General features: G+C 37.1%; 1 protein-coding gene across 3 annotated transcripts in view; it reads left to right on the top strand.

Annotated features, from left to right (window-relative positions):
* Positions 1-20,481, top strand: part of LOC144469054 (uncharacterized) — a 42,057-nt gene extending 21,576 nt beyond the window's left edge. For 2 of the 3 annotated variants that reach the window (XM_078178944.1, XM_078178943.1), the window contains exons 2-16: positions 9,618-9,842; positions 10,675-10,979; positions 11,545-11,616; positions 12,494-12,717; positions 12,790-12,887; positions 12,957-13,268; positions 13,337-13,723; positions 13,810-14,048; positions 14,120-14,400; positions 14,501-14,657; positions 14,735-14,937; positions 15,015-15,163; positions 15,240-15,551; positions 15,630-16,039; positions 16,119-20,481. In XM_078178944.1, the coding sequence (XP_078035070.1) occupies positions 9,723-9,842; positions 10,675-10,979; positions 11,545-11,616; positions 12,494-12,717; positions 12,790-12,887; positions 12,957-13,268; positions 13,337-13,723; positions 13,810-14,048; positions 14,120-14,400; positions 14,501-14,657; positions 14,735-14,937; positions 15,015-15,163; positions 15,240-15,551; positions 15,630-16,039; positions 16,119-16,680 (3,831 nt within the window). In that variant the 5' untranslated portion in view covers positions 9,618-9,722 and the 3' untranslated portion in view covers positions 16,681-20,481. Of the gene's footprint in view, positions 1-9,250; positions 9,843-10,674; positions 10,980-11,544; positions 11,617-12,493; positions 12,718-12,789; positions 12,888-12,956; positions 13,269-13,336; positions 13,724-13,809; positions 14,049-14,119; positions 14,401-14,500; positions 14,658-14,734; positions 14,938-15,014; positions 15,164-15,239; positions 15,552-15,629; positions 16,040-16,118 lie in introns of those variants that run through there. The other variant, XM_078178945.1, reaches the window with a different exon arrangement.
* The last annotated feature ends 290 nt before the right edge of the window (positions 20,482-20,771 follow it).

Raw genomic sequence — 20,771 nt, forward strand, 5'->3', positions numbered from 1 at the left:
AACATATAAGAAATCGAGGTACCCAATGCATTTTCTAAAAACCAATCGCTTTCGGAAGTTTTTATATTCTAATATGTATAAAAAGTAATATCGACTAACTTTTGTTGGAAACATTCTTTTACCAAATCATTACAAATGTTTGAAAAATCTTGGTTTCTTTTGAAATTGGATAAGAGTGTTCAGTGCGCAGCAAATCTGCAAAAAACTACACTTCTCTACGTGTCCTCCTTAACAACATTCGAAGCTTTCATATAAAAGAAGTTCTACATTAAATATTTTTAAACATTCTTTCATAAGCGTTATTAAAGCTTAAATATTCAAAAACCTAACATTCTAACTATATAAACTAAAAAATGCTTTTGACACGCTAAACAGTTGAAATATATTTACTTACATGCAAATAAATTACAAGTATAATACAAGAACTTACAAATATCAAGTGTACAAATAGTTTTAATGTTAATTTCACATTTTTTACTGTAAAACGCTGTACCTACTCACAGAATTATATGAGGTTGGTGATATTTTTGATTATACCAAGAAGTTTTCAATGCATAGGAAAACAATTTGTGTTCAAATATGAAAGTATGATACCGCGCGCCGTAGCGCGACGAGTCGAATCTGATCGCTGGTTTACAAGAAAAAACGCCCGACGGGGGATGAGAGAAAAGGAAGTAATCGGAAAGAGTGTGGTCCGTTGAGGTCGACGAACCGTTCGAATCGGTGAATCGATTCGAGAGACGAATCTCATTTTCGCCCGGGCTGGATTGAAGTGTCGCTCGTCGGTCGTAGTTTGTCGCTGGTAGTTCGTCGCACGTCGGTCGAAACGTTGAAACGAGAGGACTGGCTCTCGCGTTCACAATGGAGCTGCACGATGCACATGCTCCCCTTTATCCGTCGGCCATGCGTTCATTGTGTGCAGTCGCGACGCGACTCGACTCAACTCGACTCGGTTTCTCGCCTGTTCCGGTGACGTTCTTGTAACTTTACGCAGCGTGACCGAGCACATACTCCGCGCATTCTCGTGAACGCGAACAGGAGCAGGAGAAACTCATCGACTACAGTCAGGATCGTGTGTCTCATTCAGAAAACCGTGCGACCACGGGACTTGGACTTCCGAGTTATACTTTTCCAGTTGGTCGTTACACTGTCCCCCTCTTCCCTCTTTTTCCTCTGGCAATTGTCTCGCGTTCGACGAACGAACTCGCGGGACCAAAGAAAAACTACCGCCGTTTCTCGGAAAATCGCTCCGAGTTTTCCAGGATCCTCGCTTTCATGAATGGGTGCGATCCGCGTTAATCGCTTCCCGAAGGATCAAGGCCGAAACACATGGTCAGATATGCTTTCAGTGATTCGATCAAACCGAAAAAGTACTTTAGTCTTTTGTTCCAGCATCGGTCCATCACTGATCATATTTACAACAATCACGCAGAGAAAGTTTATGCAATATAATATTTATTTATATTGTTCATTTCTTTACATTAGATACATAGTTATTATCATGGGATTTATTTTATTGTAACCCACGGGCATCGTATGTGAGCCGGGGATCATGTTTTAATAAATAAAAAAATTCATATTCGCTTAAAAAACACGTTTTTAAGCAATTAAATGTAAATGTTATTGTATGATTCATTTACATGTAGACTGAAATTAAAAAGTAGCAGCAGCCATCGACACGAACAATAAACCCTTTGATGTGCAAATAGTTCAGCCAGTTTATGGTACGAACGACAGCAAAACGGTTTTTAAGAAAACCGTTTTTAACGCATACAGTTCAGTGTTTTAATTAAAACGTGTCCCTTTTCTTCAGAATCTTTCGTTTTCGATTTGTTATACTGTTTATCTTCATTGATAAGTGTAGCCGTGACAGCTAATTTTTCAGTCGTCGAATCAGATGCCATTTTCTCAAAAATTCAACGACGTTGTAATTTGTTTGTGTTGAATTTATCATATAAATATGTAAAAATTATCTCCTATATTTTTTTCCAACTGTGCAGCCCTCGATTTTTAATTGTTTTTAACTTAATTTTAATTGTTAATAACTCGTTAACAAAGCCGCGGATTGCATTTCGGCAAACGAAAAAGTTACTTGAAATAGCCTCAGCTACCCCCCATTTCCCGGAGTTACAATAATTGAGAAACACCCTGTATATAACACCAACTGCAACAAGCAATATAACTCTGTTTCTGAGTTGTAGATTGCCGTTAATGAAGCATGCCCATCTATCGAAGTAGACAAAAATGGCAATTATACTACCTATTGTTTACGAAATAGAAATTTTTCAATTTTTATAAAATACATTAATAAATAAATAAACATTATTTATGAATGCAACTATGTTCATCGTTTATTTTATTAATCCTAATATTAATGTCACCAAAATATTAAGTGGCTTTTTTCGACGGCAGCAGTGTGCTTCGAACCATAGTAAGGGAGATCGCAGACGGCTGTAACACTTTGATTTTAGAACACAATTACGTATCAACTATTGTATTTACAACGACAATTATGATACGAATCTCTTACCTACATATCGAAAATTATTCAGTTATAGTAGTGTTGTTGTGCATTAAAGAAGATTTAAGTTATTAATAAAATATGGGAAGCTGGTAAAATGGCTGTAATGACCAGTTAAGAAGTTTAATTACTTAAAAGTTTAATTATGGTATTAAATTCTAGCAATTTCAAATTTATTAGTAAATCTTATGATTGTAGGTGCTTTTTTAAATTATATGATGAAGAAACTTGAGCGCAGAAATCGTTTACAATCATCCACAACCGCACTTTCAAACTTTAAATGTGAATTGCTATTTATAACATGCTTATTGATTGCAAAGTGACTATCAGTATTTCTTTATAACATACGAAATTAGAGATTTCAAATAAGAAAGAAGAATATATTTGTATCGCAATTTTAATGCAGTAAAGAGAGTTAATTTTTATGTACCGAAAATTTATTTTCTTCTTTTACGGAAATGTATATTTCGTATTTAACTATGTATAATAAACAAGTGTGTTCCATATATTATATGTCTGAACCGTGTAATAGTATCTAACATATCTGAGATATTTAACATGTTACAATCGCCCATGTGTCATTACGGTGATCAGTATCCCCTAATCTATCGAATCGGAGGATCGTTTGCAGCGCCCCTTCGCATCCGTTCGCGTCGCCCGGAAAACGGGTTGACCGCGAACGAGATTCGCGAGAAAGAATATTTACGATTCCGCTCGAATGCGTTCCAAGTAGGTTGCACACCCTGCACAGCGCACCGTGCGCTGTGCCACGCTGCCTTTTGACCCACTTCGAAGCTCGCGCAAGCTCTCTCGTAACCTTAAAACGCCGCAGCTATTCCAGCCTATGCTTCTAATACAGCTTCGCACTCGCTCGATCGCATCGTTTCGCCGTTTCGTCGCGAGAATTCCCGATTTTTCCCTCCCGTCCTCGCCAGCTTTCTCTGTCTCTTCCTCGAGCGGAAAATCGTTTTTCTTTTATTTCATGGAATCTGTGGTGGATCTTGCACAATGAGTTTACTACAGAAGCAGTTTCATTCCGAGTGTGTCTGTCCATGACGCGCGTTCAGTGATCAGACGAAATATTAATTAGTCAATATTAATTAATGTTTGACATCAAGTTCACGGACTGAGCCAATTTAACTCATTTAAAATTTCATTGCTATGTATAACCTAAATAATATTTCTTAAATACATACGATAGTTTTTAGTTACGTAATAAAATATATGTAAATATTAATTCATTTACTTAGCTAATCCCTTCATTCCTTATTGTCGAATAAATTTTTACGGTTATGAGCCAATTTGATTCATAAAATGATCTAACAGTTAATCAATTTAATGAAAACTTATCTACCTATCTGCTTTCTTTCATCATTCCGATTTATATATCGCGTGCGAACAAAGCATCTTTAGTGAATAATATAATTTTTAAAATGTAATTTTTTGCAACAAAAATTTGATCCCCTAGGATAATTTTGATATTGATATTTATTTCACATCTAATTATGTAGGATTGCTACTATTAAAACAAAATAAACAATTTCGTCTGCAAAGGAGAATTTTTAGCAATAAAAACATTGATAGAATTAGGGGAACACCAATTAGATAATAAATCGAGCACAATGAATATGGAATTATGTTATAACGAAATTGAAATGAAGGAGGAAACCAATATGATTGTATTTTCGAGCAGTGAAGATGAAGATATTCGTTTCATGTCCCGTTCACTGCACAAATCGATTAACTCCACTTTTTGAAAAATCTTACACTTAAATGTCAAAGCACTTCTGCTATAGTCATAACTTTTTTTATATTTATAATAACATTGCCTAATGATTAAGATTAACGTTATTAAACGACAAAAATTTGTTGACCACTGAATAATAAATTATTTATTTCAGTCATTACTTTTATTAACCCCGTACTCTATTGTAAATCGTTGTAATAATGTAGCTCAAATGCACTAGCGAGTCAGGAATGATAACGGTGAATTTTTTAGTGCCATACTGTCATAATTTAACTAAAACGAATTAGTCAGTCACAGAATCAAGTACTTGTGAAGTAAATTCAATTATTATTAAGAATAAAGTATAATTTGGTACATTTTAACTTCTATTGTTAAGTATAATTAATTATTAACAAGAATAAAGTTTAATTTGGTATATTTTAACTTCCACTGTGAAGTAAAATTAATTATTAACAAAAATAAAGTTTAATTTGGTATATTTTAATTTCTATTACGAAGCCAAATTAATTATTAACAAGAATAAAGTTTAATTCGATACATTTTAATTTTTACTGTGTACTTTTACCAGGTTTATAGGACTATAGGAATCTATTTTTTCAGCCTTTTCACCATCACTTCCAGATTGTATTTTGGTTTGAATTATTATAAACAGTTATTTTAATTTGACAGTGCTTTTAAAAAAATAAAATTATACCCTTATAATCGAGATGAGTAAAACTAATAATAATGTGGACATGCAAAATAATGAATCATCTGATGGTTCATCGATACGATTTATCAACAAATAATATTATATTATTACAGAACCACTACTATTGGAAAATCTGTAATAAAAATATCTTATAATTCTCTTTTCCTGTGTTAAATAACTTAAAAATTTAAACACTGAATGTAAACTTATTACTTTCTTCACTTGCCAAATCGATTAACTCTTACAGTAACGTAAAAAACATTAATATTATTAATGATTACGTTTTGGCTACTCTTGTTTATAAATTTTATATACTATTAGATGAAAGTTACATTTGTATTTATGCATTCTATAATATTTATTTGAATTTAAATTATAAAGGGAATTTTAAAAAACAATATATTATGTCATGATATTTCTCCACTTTTTGTTTCATGGAGTTAATCAATTTGTGCAGTGAACGGCTCATACGTCTCCTACCAAAAAAGAGCCAAATTTGTTTCTAATTCTATAATTCCCGTTATACAACGTAAGAAATGTTTCCAATGAAGCTTCTAATAATAAATTTTTCATTTAAATTAATTTGGAACTGTCTTTTTTTTTGCAAAAACTTCAGTTTTGTTGTATGAATCAAATTGGCTCGCTTCAGTAAAAATATCTATACAATCAAGATCCGCAAAACTAATGTCAAAAAGAACTTCTCCAGAATCTGTCAGATGAGATTTGAGGAGGAGAGTAGATGTCTTCGCGGTATCGAGACTGGTACCTTGCGCGACGCGAGCTGAATGTTAAATCTTGATACGAAAACGATTCTCGTCGGTTACAATCTCCTCGTTTTTCGGAGCCCCGAAAGTGATCCGAATACGAAGCGAATCAAGGAACGCCCTTGCGTCTGCGATACACATGTGCATGTGCGATGCGATTCGAAAGCTTTCGATCATTCGATGATCCACCTTACTCACTGCGCAGGATATGTTAATTGCTGTCGAATCTCATGAATCTCGAACAACTCGTAACTTACCGCCGACATCTAGCAGATTTCTAACAAACTCGCAACCGCGTCCTTTCGACTGCTCGGAAACGCGATACTGTGTATCGTTTTCTCGATCCTGGCAATTAACTCTCCTCGATGCGTTGCAATTACCGCCGTCGACCTCCAAGTCCAACGCGAAACACTCGATCTTCTATCGCGAACAAAGATCTATGCCCATTAGTCTTTTTCTCTGGCGTTTCTTTTCCAATAGAATTCTAGTCGCGGCAATCCGCAATGGACTACAAAACCATTTGGCGTAACCAAAATTTTAGCATTATTACAAATGTTTAGATTATATTATAGTAAGCCATTAAACTCGTCTTGACACAAACTATGATATTATGAAGTGAAAAATATACATATATTAATATTGGAAAAAATCGAAATGACTTCAATTATTTGTAACAAAAATTGTTTCTAAAATTTCATGTATTTAAATATGTAGAGAAATAAATATCGATGAACTTTTGTTGGAAACGTTTTGCTACCACATTATCGGATACATGCACCTTAGTGCATATACTAATGGCTACACCTTTGTGAGTTATGTGAATGACAAGTTTCGTTTTAATTTCCGACTATTGTTCTCTGCGTGATGTCCCTGCGTATATAATTATTTAAACTGATTAACATTTTGGATTTTGAATCTTTGAAGGATTATCGATAAATGTACACTAAAGATTTTTTGAAATTCAATATCTCAAACGTTCCATTTTAGACGCGGATTTGCGACGCCTACTGTGCGTTCGCGTGAAGAACCCAACCATTTCACTTGAAAAATTTTGGTTCGATACGCGTTTCCAGGAAGTTAGCGGTTCAACTTCGGACCAAAACTGCTAGAAATGCTGGCCCAGACGTTCGAACGGCAGAGACGATGTCCTCGGTCGGATCTTGCGACCCAAAAGAGTTCAGAAGACCGAGTAAATCAATGCCGACACGCTCGTATTTCATTTCGCACTTGATCGCGGTTCGTGACTGCGGCTCGGCTGGCTTTCTGTTGGCTCGAGTGCTCCAGAAATCGTTTCGATCAGTTTCATTCGAGTCTCTTTAAATCCACGCTTAGGTCTGGAACAACACTATCTCGCCGTTCCTGGTTCACTCTCAATCTCAATTTGGTATCGGCACTATAAAATCCTGTTGTGTTCACATTGCTGTGCCAATATCGTGCCGTTCTTCTCGATTCGATCAAATACACTGCATATGCAGGGTATCCCATCTGAAGGAGGCCACGTAAATATCTGTTATTTTCGAAAATATTAAGAAACTTTATCAATAATCGTTGTTTAGTTTAGGGAGATCTATAAATATAGCGGTAATAGCAATTTTGCAGCTTGAAATAATTTCAGGGATTTCAAGGTCACCTTCACGTTTTTAATTATAAGTATATATCTTTGTATACAATAATTAATGCAACTCAACGTTTTCTATGAAAAAAGGTAACTACCTATGTCGAAAAATTATTACCTTTCCAGATATTTTAACTGTACTTCTGTTCATTAGTTGTACCTAATATTGTAACAGCTGTGAATTACTTGGTAAATTGTTGTAGACTGATGACTAATGCACAATTAAAATAGATAATATTAATAATGATGATTATTATTATCATTATTATAAAGTGTAATTTCATCAGAAAGTAACGTTAAAGATTTGTTAAACTAATATCATTTGAATTTTGTTGCATAATTAACGTGTATATAAGTTACCGAGAAGTTCCAAATGCATTCTCTAAATTTTTATAATAGACCAGGTAAAAAAGTGAAGAAGCAACAGCTTTTTTAATATTCTTCTTATTTAAAGTAATGGCAAAATTAAAATAAAAATAGTTTAGTCATTGTGGAGTGAACTAATCCCTTTAACGATTAGAGAATAATTCAAATCATTTCGACCAGTTTTAAGAAAATTATACCATTGTTGACTCAGTGTTGACTCAGTTTTGCTCTCTACTATATGTATATGTCGAATCAATCGATCATTATAAGTAGATGTTAATTTTGTTTGTGAAAACTGTTACAAGAAAGTTAGACGTACAATTAATTGATATCGGCGTCTGAACGTGGTCTTGGAGGGGAACGGATTGTTTAGGAAACGAAAATGTTTTGAAGTTCAATGGGGGATGTAACATAAGTTGGCACTTTCCTGAGTTTTACGAAATAAACCCGATCATCCGAGAAGAAACCCCGAATTATCCAATGATAATACACAAGAATTTGCTAAAACTGATTCTCCGACATATGTGATATGTTATATTATATTTGAAATATTAGGTCTACCGGAAAGTTCTGTCCGCGAAGTGTAGGAATATAATCATTTTTTCGTACATTTAATGATATTTATTATACAATTTAATTTCGATACCTATGGCCTTTAGCCAGCGTGATGGCAATTTGTAAATAACATTTCTAAAAAAATATATGTCTCAAATGAGCATATACATACTTATTAAAACTCGATATGACATTATCCGACAAAATTTTCCGGTAGACCTAATACAGTGTATAATATGTATACTGTGTATGCACAGTAATGCTACTAATAATCCCAATATGATCTTCATAACTTATTAAACAAGAAAAAACTATGAATATAGTATGAAGCAATAAACAGTGCAGGATATGTTGATGATGAACCGACTGAAATGAAGTACTGTGTACATTACATATTGCTGTCCACGTTGTAACAACCCCGTCTTGCATTAATAAAATAGTCTCTGATTTTAATCGGAGCCAGACCATGACTAGCTTTAATGTCTTTGATGCGTCCACGTTGTCGTAGACAGCGTTTCTACCGATTGAACTTGCCCATCCGCGCGTCGGATTCATTGAGAAAGCCGACATGATCGCGAGAGGTCTTTAAAACCGATTCGTCTTGGTTCGCGGTCCTGCTTCGTCGCGCATGATAAACGAGCGCTGCAATTACATGTAGCAATTATCGTAAAGCATCGTTGCTCTGTGCCAAGAGAAGACCACCTCCGGTTCTATCCTCGTGCCCCGCCGCTCGCATTGTCTCATGCTGGCAGAATACCAATGAATCGTCTCATGTTTCGCATCGGGACAGGTCGAACTGAGCGAACGAAAAAAGAGTTCACGTTGTTGCATACACTGCTATCGCGTTTAGCTAGGTAACTAGGGGGCGGTAGAATTAATCAGGATTTTGCTCGCTCCCCCCACCCCCTCCCTTTCTCTCCTCTCTTATGCGCTCGCTCAAACAATTTATTGGACAGGTAATCGGACAAATATTAATCATAATTCAGAGTTCCCGGTTCGATTGCATACCGATCGAATATGCTAAATGCCGTGAAGGAAAACGGCGTAAAAGTCGATTTCATTTAACTCGCATGCTGGCCACGGCAAGCGAATAGAATGCTCGGAATGTTAATCGTTTAATGGACGTATAATCGGTTAATGGGAGCCTGCGTCAAACAGAGATCGCTCGTTCTTCCTATTTTCGTCCGCCCGCGGCGCCGTTCGAAATCCGATTCTTTCTTGAGTGAGTCGGCCTCTTCGCATAATACGCGATGGACCAAATCAAACGGGGAATGTCGAAACATCGAGGCATAGAAGCTCGAAACCGAAAGGAGGGGAGGAGAACGCACCCGCGGAGGGATAATAAATTGAATGCGCAGGGCGTGGAATGATAAATGGTGACGACCAGCAGCATGGTGTATGAGGAGATAGTCGGGATACGGGGCAGCTGACCCCAGCCACCGCGCACGCTTTTCACGCGCGAGATGCCCCACAACTTGAACTCCGCTTCCGCCAACACCGTCAACACCAACACGGCTCCGAATCATCAGGCCTACGCGCACCATCCTTATCACCGGCCCAACGGAGATGGACTCCAGCCAGAGGTATATTCGACCCCGAAACTTCTCTTTGTTGACAGGCTCGAGGCCATCGACCTTTCAAAAGTCGATCCACAGATGCCGTCGTTCCATTCTTCTCCATAATTATTACTAGATCTACACTGTCGAGCATATAGTAGAGAAATGTATACAAGGTGCCCCATTCAACTAGCGTGTGTAAAACATCTCGTTGATACGTGATTTGAAAATAACAATAAACTGGCAGTCAAATAACACTACTAGTTTTTCTATATGAGAATATTTTCAAGGTTATCTTAAGATCGCCTTCCTTTTTTTATCATAAAACTATATTTTTTATTTCAAAATCATATACTACGTAAAAAGTGCATAACGTTAGAGTTATACATCTCTACCAGATTTTAAACTCTTTACACCCCAAGTAGTTTAATTCAAAATTCGAAACACTTTTACCGACTTATAGAATTTATCAACACATTGTGACTCATACAATATTTATTTTTTTATTATTAAACTAGTATGATAATCTCCAAATTATCGCAAAATATAATACAACAATTTTTAGTGGTATCTTAGAGTTGTCACTCGAGTGAAAGGGGTTGAATACACCTATAAACAAAGATAATGTAGAAATGCTTTTGAAACGTAATGTAACAATTTTTACTGGTACATCAGAGTACAAAGTCTTTAAATTGCTATGTACAAAAGAAAGTAGTGTGTTTATAAAAAGTGAACAACTTTTTCATTTTTAACTTCCGTAAAATCAAGTGTAAAAAAAATGAGAATTTTCGTAAACCTTCAGAATCTAGGTTAGAGGAGTTTGTGCTATATTTCCTATTGTTTTCGTGGTTGATCTCAGAAAGAACCGGTGGAGTTCGATACGTCGCACCTACGAGGCGCGCCGGCCGAGGTCGAGGCCCTGGTGCACAACATCAAAGAGGTGGCGCAGCAATTTCTCTACCACTGGAGAACGTTCCCGATCGTGCTTCCGCCGCCGCTGTCCACCTGCACGGAACCAGAAGACACGCTCGCCAGGAAGAAGCACCACCTAAGAGATTTGTTCGTCGCGCCCAGCTTCGACGAGCTGGACTCGGTCGCCGTGGACAGCAAGGGCGAGCCTAGGAGACTGACCAAGAAACAGCTGGAGAGCATCAGCAAACGGGGGTAGGTTCCATTCGCCACGGCTTTGCGTTTCTTGCGTCTTCCTTTTACCGCGCGGGCTGGAATCGGATGTATTCGACTCCCACCCCGCGTCCTCGATCCACAAGTTGCACAATCGTCAGGGATTCCCTATTGCTCGCGGTCGAAATCTTTCTCTCTCGCTGCAACCAGCCAATGGATCAGCGATCCATCTTCCTCGGAGTCCCTTGAGAAACGCTTTCCAAACACGATACCAGTAGCGAGCGTATTCCGTAGAGTTAGAGATTAGCGATTCCGATCCAGGTAATACCGCACAGGTATGTAGACGCTTCACGATAGAAGATTGCAGATACGAATAGATCGAAGCTGTAGCACCGTGAACGCTCTAGTGTCTCTCTTGTTTCAAGGTGTACGTCGCGCGCTGTAGCCGTAGTTAGTTAGCGTGTAAAAGGGAAGAGGGTCGAAAAAGGAAGCATCCCGACCGTGTCGAATCGCCCGATTATCCCTCCACCTGCGTCCCTACGAAAAATAGGGGTATCTCGTTCCCGCGATTCTGTGCAACACGGATATTCTAACAATTTTTGTAAAGCTTTCAGAAGGAGAAGTACGGAAAACCGAAGAAGCTGAATGCCACTCAATTGGAGAGCATTCGAAGATGCGGGTATGTCATGCATCAGCGTCTCACAATATTCACCGAACGACGAATCGATAGTCTCTTTCGTGGCAGTGACTTAGAGACTGGAATCATTCGTTCTCGTGACGTGACCTCTGACGACGGACGCCACGTGTTCCCTACGACAAAACTAATTAACGGAATTCTCGCACTGAAAACAACCCTACGAGATAGCATGATCGTTGTTGTGATATCTTGCACCGCACACCTGACTCGTCTCTCACAGAGCGTAAAAATCCGAGGCATCGCTGAACTATACGACAATCCCGTATAATAGCGGACCGTTGAACAGTGGCTCTACTTATCGCAACGAGTTGCACTTTTTACCCTTGGTGCTAAATGGAAAGAATTAAGCATCGGCCACCTTCGTCTGCAAAAATCCACTGTTGAACGTCGTGCTACACAAGGTTTTAGGATGTATGCTAGATAGAGTTCACGCAGCTTGCCGCAATACTTTTATTTTCATGGCTGATTTTGCTGTACATAATGGTTCGCCGAATCCCTTTCCTTTTCGTAGCCTTTTAGCTTTGTAGCCTTTGTAATCTGTTCGATTGGTTTTGGTTCTACGAAAGAGGATAGACAAGGATCCGTAGATTAGCGTTACACATCACGGGGAAGAACCGCACTATAACGTTACGGGAAAGGAAACACGTTCCCAACTTATTCGTCCCTGTCTTTCCATCTCTCGCTCTCTTTATCCAGAAAATCCCCCAAAAGAAAGAAAGAAAGAAAGAAAGAAAGAAAGAAAACATAAAACCACTCATGTATGTGAATGTTGTTCCGTTTACGACTATAGAAAACCAGTAGATTCGTGTCGCTTCTTCATCCTGATATTGATCAACTTAACGATCAATTCGTTTTTCAGGGAATTCGAGGTCGATTCGATCAACTTCGCGGGACAGACTCATCGATGGAGATTGAGCGGATTGCTGCAGCGTGGACGCGACAGGAGACGGGATGCTCTGCTTCGAGATCTTGCTCTGGCGACCAGGTTCATCGTGGTCACGGCGAAAGCCAGGCTTGTATCACACTGTTTCAGCGTTTCGCAGTCCCTGAAGGCGTTCTTGACTGGACTGTTGCGACTTCTTGGTAACTAGGAACTTTGATATCCTATAAGCTCATGATCGTCCTTGGAAAATAATGTAGTTTGTTCTTCTTTAGACATTATCATTGGTGTACCGTCGCTTCAGGCGCACAATCTGGATGCAAAAATCAGGGAAGAACGTTGTCGCTACTTGGTCGCCGAGTTGGTGTGTAGGGTAAGTTTCGGAGCAATCGCTGATCATCGCTACAAATCCAATGAAATTATTTAAATATTATCATCTCAGCCGGAGTATGAAGACTCGCTTGAACTGCTATGCGGATTCGTCCGGAAACAGCTTCGGCGGGCAACTATGGAGAAGTTCGAGGTGGAGAGGGAATTGTCACAACTATTACCGATCCCGGTTCCTTTTGTATTCGGAACACCTGGTGGAGCGGTGGTTGACCTTAGATTATTTAGCAGAGACACTATCAGAAAAGCTTTACCGATTCTAGTTGCTATTTCGGAGAGAGAGACACGAGGCTGGTTTCTGCATTTCAGAGAAAGACTGATATCGGAGTTGAGAGCTCGAAAAAAGCCGGACGAAGAGATCGAAAAAGTATGTGTCTTTTGATTGAATCTCCTTCTACTTCGTCTTCGTTCTGACAAATTCTCTTCGGTTCGCAGGAGGTCAACGAAGCGGTTATGCGTGAGTACCTGCAAAGGGTTTTCTCGAATATTTTGTCGCATCCAGACATACTCGACCTTGGAAACGGAATTGCTCAGCTTCTGGTGCAACAGGCGCAATCGGTCGTGCTGATGCACCGAGCGGTAGAAACGGTACAACGACAATTACTGCAGACCAAGGAATCGCTAAGACGTCATATCGAAAACGAACACCCGGTACTCTCGCGAATAGAGCCTTGGATGCGGGATAGAATGAGAGAGGTAGAGGAAAAGTTCATAGAAGACTGTGAATGGAGTGCTCATGAGGAAGCTCTGACTCTCTGTACCAATCAGAATCTACAACAGACGGTCTACTTTCTTAATCGCGATTTAACTTTTATGAAAGAGGTATCTAGAACTATCCGCGTATCGCCGTAATAGTAACGTTTCTTTCTTGCGAAGAGAATACCAATGGTGCACCTTTACTTTTTCAGAGGGAACCAGTTTTATTGAAAGAACTACGAAAAGTTAAAACGCCAACAAGAAGCTTCCAATGGCCGACTCAAATATGGCTTCCAAAGAATTGGATCGTCAGGCGTAATTTCCAAGGCCAGTCAGAAATTATACCAACGGTGCTGAGCAACACACCAACGTCTATTACAACTCCCCGCGCAGATCCAAGTCAACCAGTCTTTTTAGTCGAAAGAGAAATACTGCACACGACTACGACAAGGTATGCTACTTTTAGATCAGGATTACTAGACCAACACAACTTTTTTAACGCACAATGATATATGAAATCAGGTGGCCTATGTGGCGTTGGATAAACTACGTAGCCAGGACATGGTGTTGGACTTGGAACGCTATGTTCCTGTTGGGCGTTGCAGTGCCGTGGTGTAGTCCGGTCTCCATTAGAGCCTTGTTGCTCGTACAACCGTTTACCCCTGATCTAGAATTAAGTCAGCTGAACGGCACCTTATTTCCCAGAAAGTCTTCTCAAATGCCCACTCTTTGTTCTCGGTTGATCGCACTTTGGCGACACATTAGCAAAAGTCGGACGCACTTTGAAACAGAACCAGATACCGGTAAGTTGAATTCATAGATGCATATATTTCCTGACGATTGATCGGCGATAATTAAACTTTAAGAAACTATACACTCTCTGATAATGGTTTCGTTTAACAGGATTTATTGGCAAAGGAATGACAAGGCATCTGAATAGGCTATGGAACTACGGCGTTAAGGGACTGCTAGGAACACTTGTAATATTATTTGTTTTTCCTGTTGTTTGTATACTAACGAGTCTGGGATCACTTCTTGTTGCACTCACCGCGGTTTTATGGTTCGTTGACAATCCGATCTTCAATAATCTACGCTCGCTTGTTCAAAAAATTAATAATTTTTTAAAAATTGTTTTAGGATGCCTGTAATTACCATGGCACTGCACGCGTTCATGGCGCTTATCATGGATCTTGATAGCCCAGAACCAAGTAGAAATCGATACTTAGTCATTATGGAGGCGTTAGTTTGGAATATCGGCATTCAAGGATGTCTACAACCAGTCGCAGCGTTAATCGTAGCTCTTCTTTTCTGTCCCATTATTTCTTTCCTGATACTTACAGGTATTGTGCAACAATTTAGCTCCAAGTACTATATAGTCGCACAGTGTCTATAAATTCTGTTGTTTTGTTTCGGTTAGTTTCTGTGATACGTTACTGGATTAGAGTGTTCTGGGACACGGTTATGTTTCATTTAGTAATAAAGAACAGGGGTCGCATACCTGCCAGCGATAGCTTTGTAGTGAAACGAATAGCCGGACCAGGATTGACATCCGATTACTATTATCAAGTACGTAATCATATCCTATGAATCCAAATTAATCGAAAGATCAACTTGTTGACTGTTTTCTTCTTCCCGATTTTAGATCAAACCAGAACAAGCGCTAGCTGCTTTCGAAGCAAAACTAGAGATGGACGAATTGCTGGCCTTCCAACAGGAGACAGAACGATTGATTACTCAACCGCAGAGAGACTTCACGCAATTCGTCGAAGCTTGTTTTGGCCCGTTCGCCGCTAGTCTAGCTAAAACAAAGGATCCGTACAGATCGCTCGAAAAGGAAGCCAAAGATCTAATTGCTGTATTACATGAAAAACTAGATAGACGTAGAAAAAATTTGCAAACAGGTCTCGGAATGGTTGTGAGAAGCAAGATAAAGCTGACTACTTTCGACCTGAAGGTAATTGCCAGTGTCTAAAATGTTTTCGTTTTCTGACATTGCATTCAGAATTGAAGCCATTTTTTCGCAATGGTACAGGTAGTGATACAACAGGGAGCACTCATGTTAGAACGCCTCTATCCTACTCACGTGTTCGCGAGATTGTCAGGAAACGAGGAAGATTTTTGGGAAAATAAAGGGTTAAGCGTCGGCGACTGGGCTGGTCTGGCTGGCCTGATGTACGCGGACATTTTCAGTTTAAACTTCCTCCAGCCTCTTGATGATGCGGACACCAAGTTCCGCCTGGAACCGCACCCGGGGGTTGATCTCTCGCGTTACACCGACATGGTTCACAGTACTGAACTCGGCGGCACAAATGGCCCGGACTTGCTAGGAGCAGTTTACGCCCCACGCGGAAATATACAAGTTTACAGCCCTTACTTGGAAGTCTCAGCGTTTAATCCACGTGCTAAGCAAACCAGCAATAGCAGAAAATCTGAGAAACGAAGGTAAATAAAACAGAAGATCTAGAAAGTAAGACGTCAGAGTTTTTGAAGTATCTACACAAATACATGCTTTGTTTCACAGTGATACTGGGGGGCTTTTAACGTCAACAAGAAGCAAACGGCGAGCAACCTCAACAAACGGTATCACAGAAGCACGTTGGCAGCCATGGAAACGTCAGATTCGTCCTTACAGCGCGGAAAAACTGCAAATCCCTCTTCCCATCCCTCATCCAGCGCATATAGCTGTTACCATTCACAATCGCGACTCCGAAAATCCGATTCCACTGGATTCAGAGTTGTGTCAGAACATACTGAGAGCGATCGAAGAATCGCCCGGTGAAATGTCCACAGAGTATGTTAGCCGCTACAGAGGAGCAGCAGATTCCAGCTTCGACTCTGTAGCATCACAGTCCTCAGTTTCCATTGAGACTGGTTTGGACAAGGACAACGACACGCAAGAGACCACTAACACTGAGAAGGAGAGCGAAACTTACCACTGGACGTTATCGAATTGGGGAGGTGGTATAACCAGAAGAAGAAATAATTCTGGTTCTATAAAAGTCGATTTAGCATCCCCGGAAGATGTTACTCTGGACACGGATACTACCAGAGTAGTGTTCAGTACCTACGGGACAACTGTTTAAGTTTAAATCAATATTATATCAGGTAAATAATATATTATAGAAATTATATATAATAGGTGCGAATAGAAGACAACTGCAGATAAGACGGAAACCGATATAATAGCGTAAGTTACGATCTTTCTATTCATATAATTTTATAAATTTGCATTTATTTATTTGACTACAAAGTAGATTAAGTACACGTTTTGTCGTTGCAAATTGAATTTACTGAAACTTTTTTGTATGTGTATATTTTCAACAAGGTCATAAGGCATATAATACTCTCGTGAATTTGATTTAATTATACTTTTCTATATAGTTTAAACGTGTCTCCGACAAGGTTACATTTAAGAACAACGAATAAGTAAGAGCTTCATTCTACTTTTCAAAGTTACGGCATCGCCAAGTACGATATTCAAATACATTACAAAACCATAGGGGTATAGGTGGATATATGTGTATCGCAAAGAATGATTCAAATCATTATACATCAGAATTTTTTTTAAATAATACAAAAAGATTCCGTCATGCGAAGGCATAATAATTAATTAAAACGTATCCAAATAAAGTTTAGTCAAATTTTCATTAATCTACATAGTATTATTTATGTATTATTAACTGTGCATTGCTACCGTTTTCAATGCAATATGGATGCTATATTTTGTGGCTAATTGAAGATCTATGTTAACTAGCTAACCAGTGGAGGACGATTAGCTTTCATTTGTTAATTTATTTGCTAAAAATTCTTCAATCCAATGTTGTTTTGGTACGTCTAGCGTAACATAGTTTAAATGTTGATTTTATTCATTTTTAATTGTGCTTTCACGGGTGTTCCTGATTGAGAAATTAATCTGTGACTATTTCTAAGAGTATTGAGTTCTAACAAAGATTAAGTGAATTACTGTGGTTGATATAATCATAGGTATAGAATGCTCATCTGCAAAGTCTGGGATGTCATTACAGATTCATAACTTTTCTGTACACGGATTATAAGCGGAGTCGAATAAATAGAAGTTTAGTGTGTGAACGGCCGGCTCCATTAAAAAGCCTCTTTAAATATATGTTACAAGAAATTACATAACATTCATACTAATATATTGTACATAGATAGATTAATTGTATAAATAAACTTGTAATGTAATGATACTTCAAAAACACTTTCTTGTTGCTTACGATAAAAGACATTTAAATAAGTTAAAAAACGTTTGCTCTCTCTTTCTCTCTCTCTTGTAATATTCACACTATACGTGTGAGGTAAAACAGTAGGGTTACTTCATTCTGAATTGTTCAGAAAGTTTGAAGCTGCCAGTAGGTATATTAAAAATATCGTTTAAAAATCATTACTTAATTCCATTTCAGTCATATCATAATCGAAGAATAATTTAATGTTGACCATTAACTTACTTGGTTACATTAATACCTCTACAGAAGTAATCCATTTGTATGCGTACAAAGAGCCATCAATCAAATATTTAAATGGCTAAACATTTTTCTAATTATATACAATTATGTTTCATGTTATTTTTATATGTACTACTACATGACATACGTACATTTAAGAATTATATACATAATTTCATGTAAAACTTGTCTAAATTTATGTTTGGATTTTTATCGATGGTATATGTCACAAGGTATAATGCTTTTCACTGTATTAATAACATAAAAACATTCTACGAAAATATAAATTACATTATATACAAAAAGCGAACATTATACTATTTCAACTCTTAGATGTGTATTCATTGAAACATGTAGTAGCAATGCGTGTATGCGTACAATGGCAGTCACAATGTAAAACGTTCTTAATTATTAACAGGTGCAACATATTGCAAGAAATCGTTTATATGTTTGGATCATATTAACTGATTCATATTTCAATACAATCGAATTAAAAAACATAGAATTTTAAAATAATGAAACTTTTGACTTTCAAATAGGTACATCTAAGATACAGTTTGAGTTTAAGGACATTTAAGGACATTGCATTTTGCAGAATGTAATTAATGAGATATTTCAAAAATTACTCACTGGCATCAGGTGGAAATATTAACAACAGATATTTGAATTTAGATGTCGTGAACCATAGGAACCATTATTAAAAGTGATAATAATTATACAATTGCCATTTTTCGACCAGGCTTTGTTTGCCGTCAAACCAGACTAAGTAGTAGTTAAGAATCTCAGCACTCCATTTTGAAATGAAAGGCACATTTTGGAAATTGCCTCTGCATTTACTAATATAATGCACAAGTCCATCCAATGGAAAACATCCAATGAAGATGCTGTTATAGTTTGAACAACTATATGATTAATATTTGCATAATATCCATCCAGGAGTGCTCAATATTAATGTGAATCTAATTGTGTCTGATGGCAAACAGAATAAAGCAATATATAAAATTAAGAAACCTATTTTAATGAAAAGAAATATGGGTATAATATTTCTTACATTATACTTCGAAATTATGATTCTTTAGAATTACTGTACTGAACTATTATATATGTAATTGTTATAATTTCTCCATTTCTTTGAAAAACTGTTAATTTGAAAGCACAAAAACTGCAACTATTAATTCTTTGAAACATAGCTTGAATACGTGCTTAAATATTAGCTTAACTCTTAATAATTGTGATTTAACTGTTCTAGTAAATTAAATATGTTACCCAAGTCTCTTTTAATGGCTAAACAATTGAAAACTTGTATAAATTTTTAGAACTGCATGTTTCAAGGGATTAAAAACATATGTTTACTAAGACAAACGATTTTAAAATAGAGAGGTTTAAAATAGAGTACCTCTCGAACGTTATAACTTCTTATGGAGTGATATTGACATGGAAATGGACAGAAAATGAGTACTATGAATTGTAATAGATTTTAAAAGAGTAGACGAAAATTAGTATCATGAATATAGATAGCATTAATCAAACATGCATACGTACAAACCAAATGTGTATTATTTTCATATAATGTAAAGGCATTATATTTTTATCAGTCTGATGAATGATTCGCATTTACTTTATGTCTAAGTATGATAGTGTACACACGACTTTATTTAATTATTTCGTAGACAAGAAAATAATTGTACAGAGACAAATAAGTTACGAATGGAATATGCAGCACGTATTCGCAATACTACTGGAACCAATAAAAAACTTGAGATCATTGTTAGCTGCCAATATACATAGAAGTTTCTATTGCGCAAAAGTATGTTGTAGTTGCACGAACTTTATGTTTTCCTTAATTAAGATTTTGTTCCCATTGTCGTTGTTACAATGCAAAACTTGTATAGAACTATGAATATTCCAAAGGCATACTTGTATATGTAAGATATTAGCTGCAGAGCTTAACAGTTTATTGCAAAGTGTCTTTTTCCCATTTATAGTTATTTACAGCATAAATTGTGGGATAGATAGAGAATTACCATGCTCCACTACATATTGTATGTAGCTTTTTTCTCGATATTATCATAAATTTTTTGTATACATTAAACATAAGTGTGATGAAAAGACGCCTACATTATCGTCCGAATCCTCCTTACTCAATAACAAAAAAGATGTTCAATATTCTTCCGCAAATATATAATATCATTATAAAGATACGAATACAAGAGGTATTTAAAGTGGGTAATGACAATTAAAATTAACAAATAAAATTATATTGCGTGTCAATTTCTTTTTATTTTTAATTTTATGATACAGCAATTTTATAACCCTGTAAATAATTTTCTGTCAAAACGTAGTTTCTGTCACAAAACTTGGTCTATGCTGTTAATTTTTCAATGAAAGAAGTGTACAATTTGTATGCAAGAAATCATTATGCATCGCTTGATTAGTAATGTTGACAAAATATGTTTAACGTATTCAACTCTAACTGGTCTGAATTGTAAAGTTCTGATTCGCAATGAATTTATGCATATGTACATACAGGGTGTCCGTTTCGTTTGGAAAGCCAGAATATTTCGAAAATTACGACTAATAGTAAAAAGATATTCTTACAAAAGTTGTTTGACTTTACGGGAAAGTTTATGCGGTTTTATTTATTTAATAATATTTTTCATAGATATAGTGGTAACCAAAATTTCAAGGTTGAGTTAATTTTTGAAAATGGA

The sequence above is a fragment of the Augochlora pura genome, chromosome 4 (assembly GCF_028453695.1).
Source record: "Augochlora pura isolate Apur16 chromosome 4, APUR_v2.2.1, whole genome shotgun sequence".
Classification (NCBI taxonomy): Eukaryota; Metazoa; Arthropoda; class Insecta; order Hymenoptera; family Halictidae; genus Augochlora; species Augochlora pura.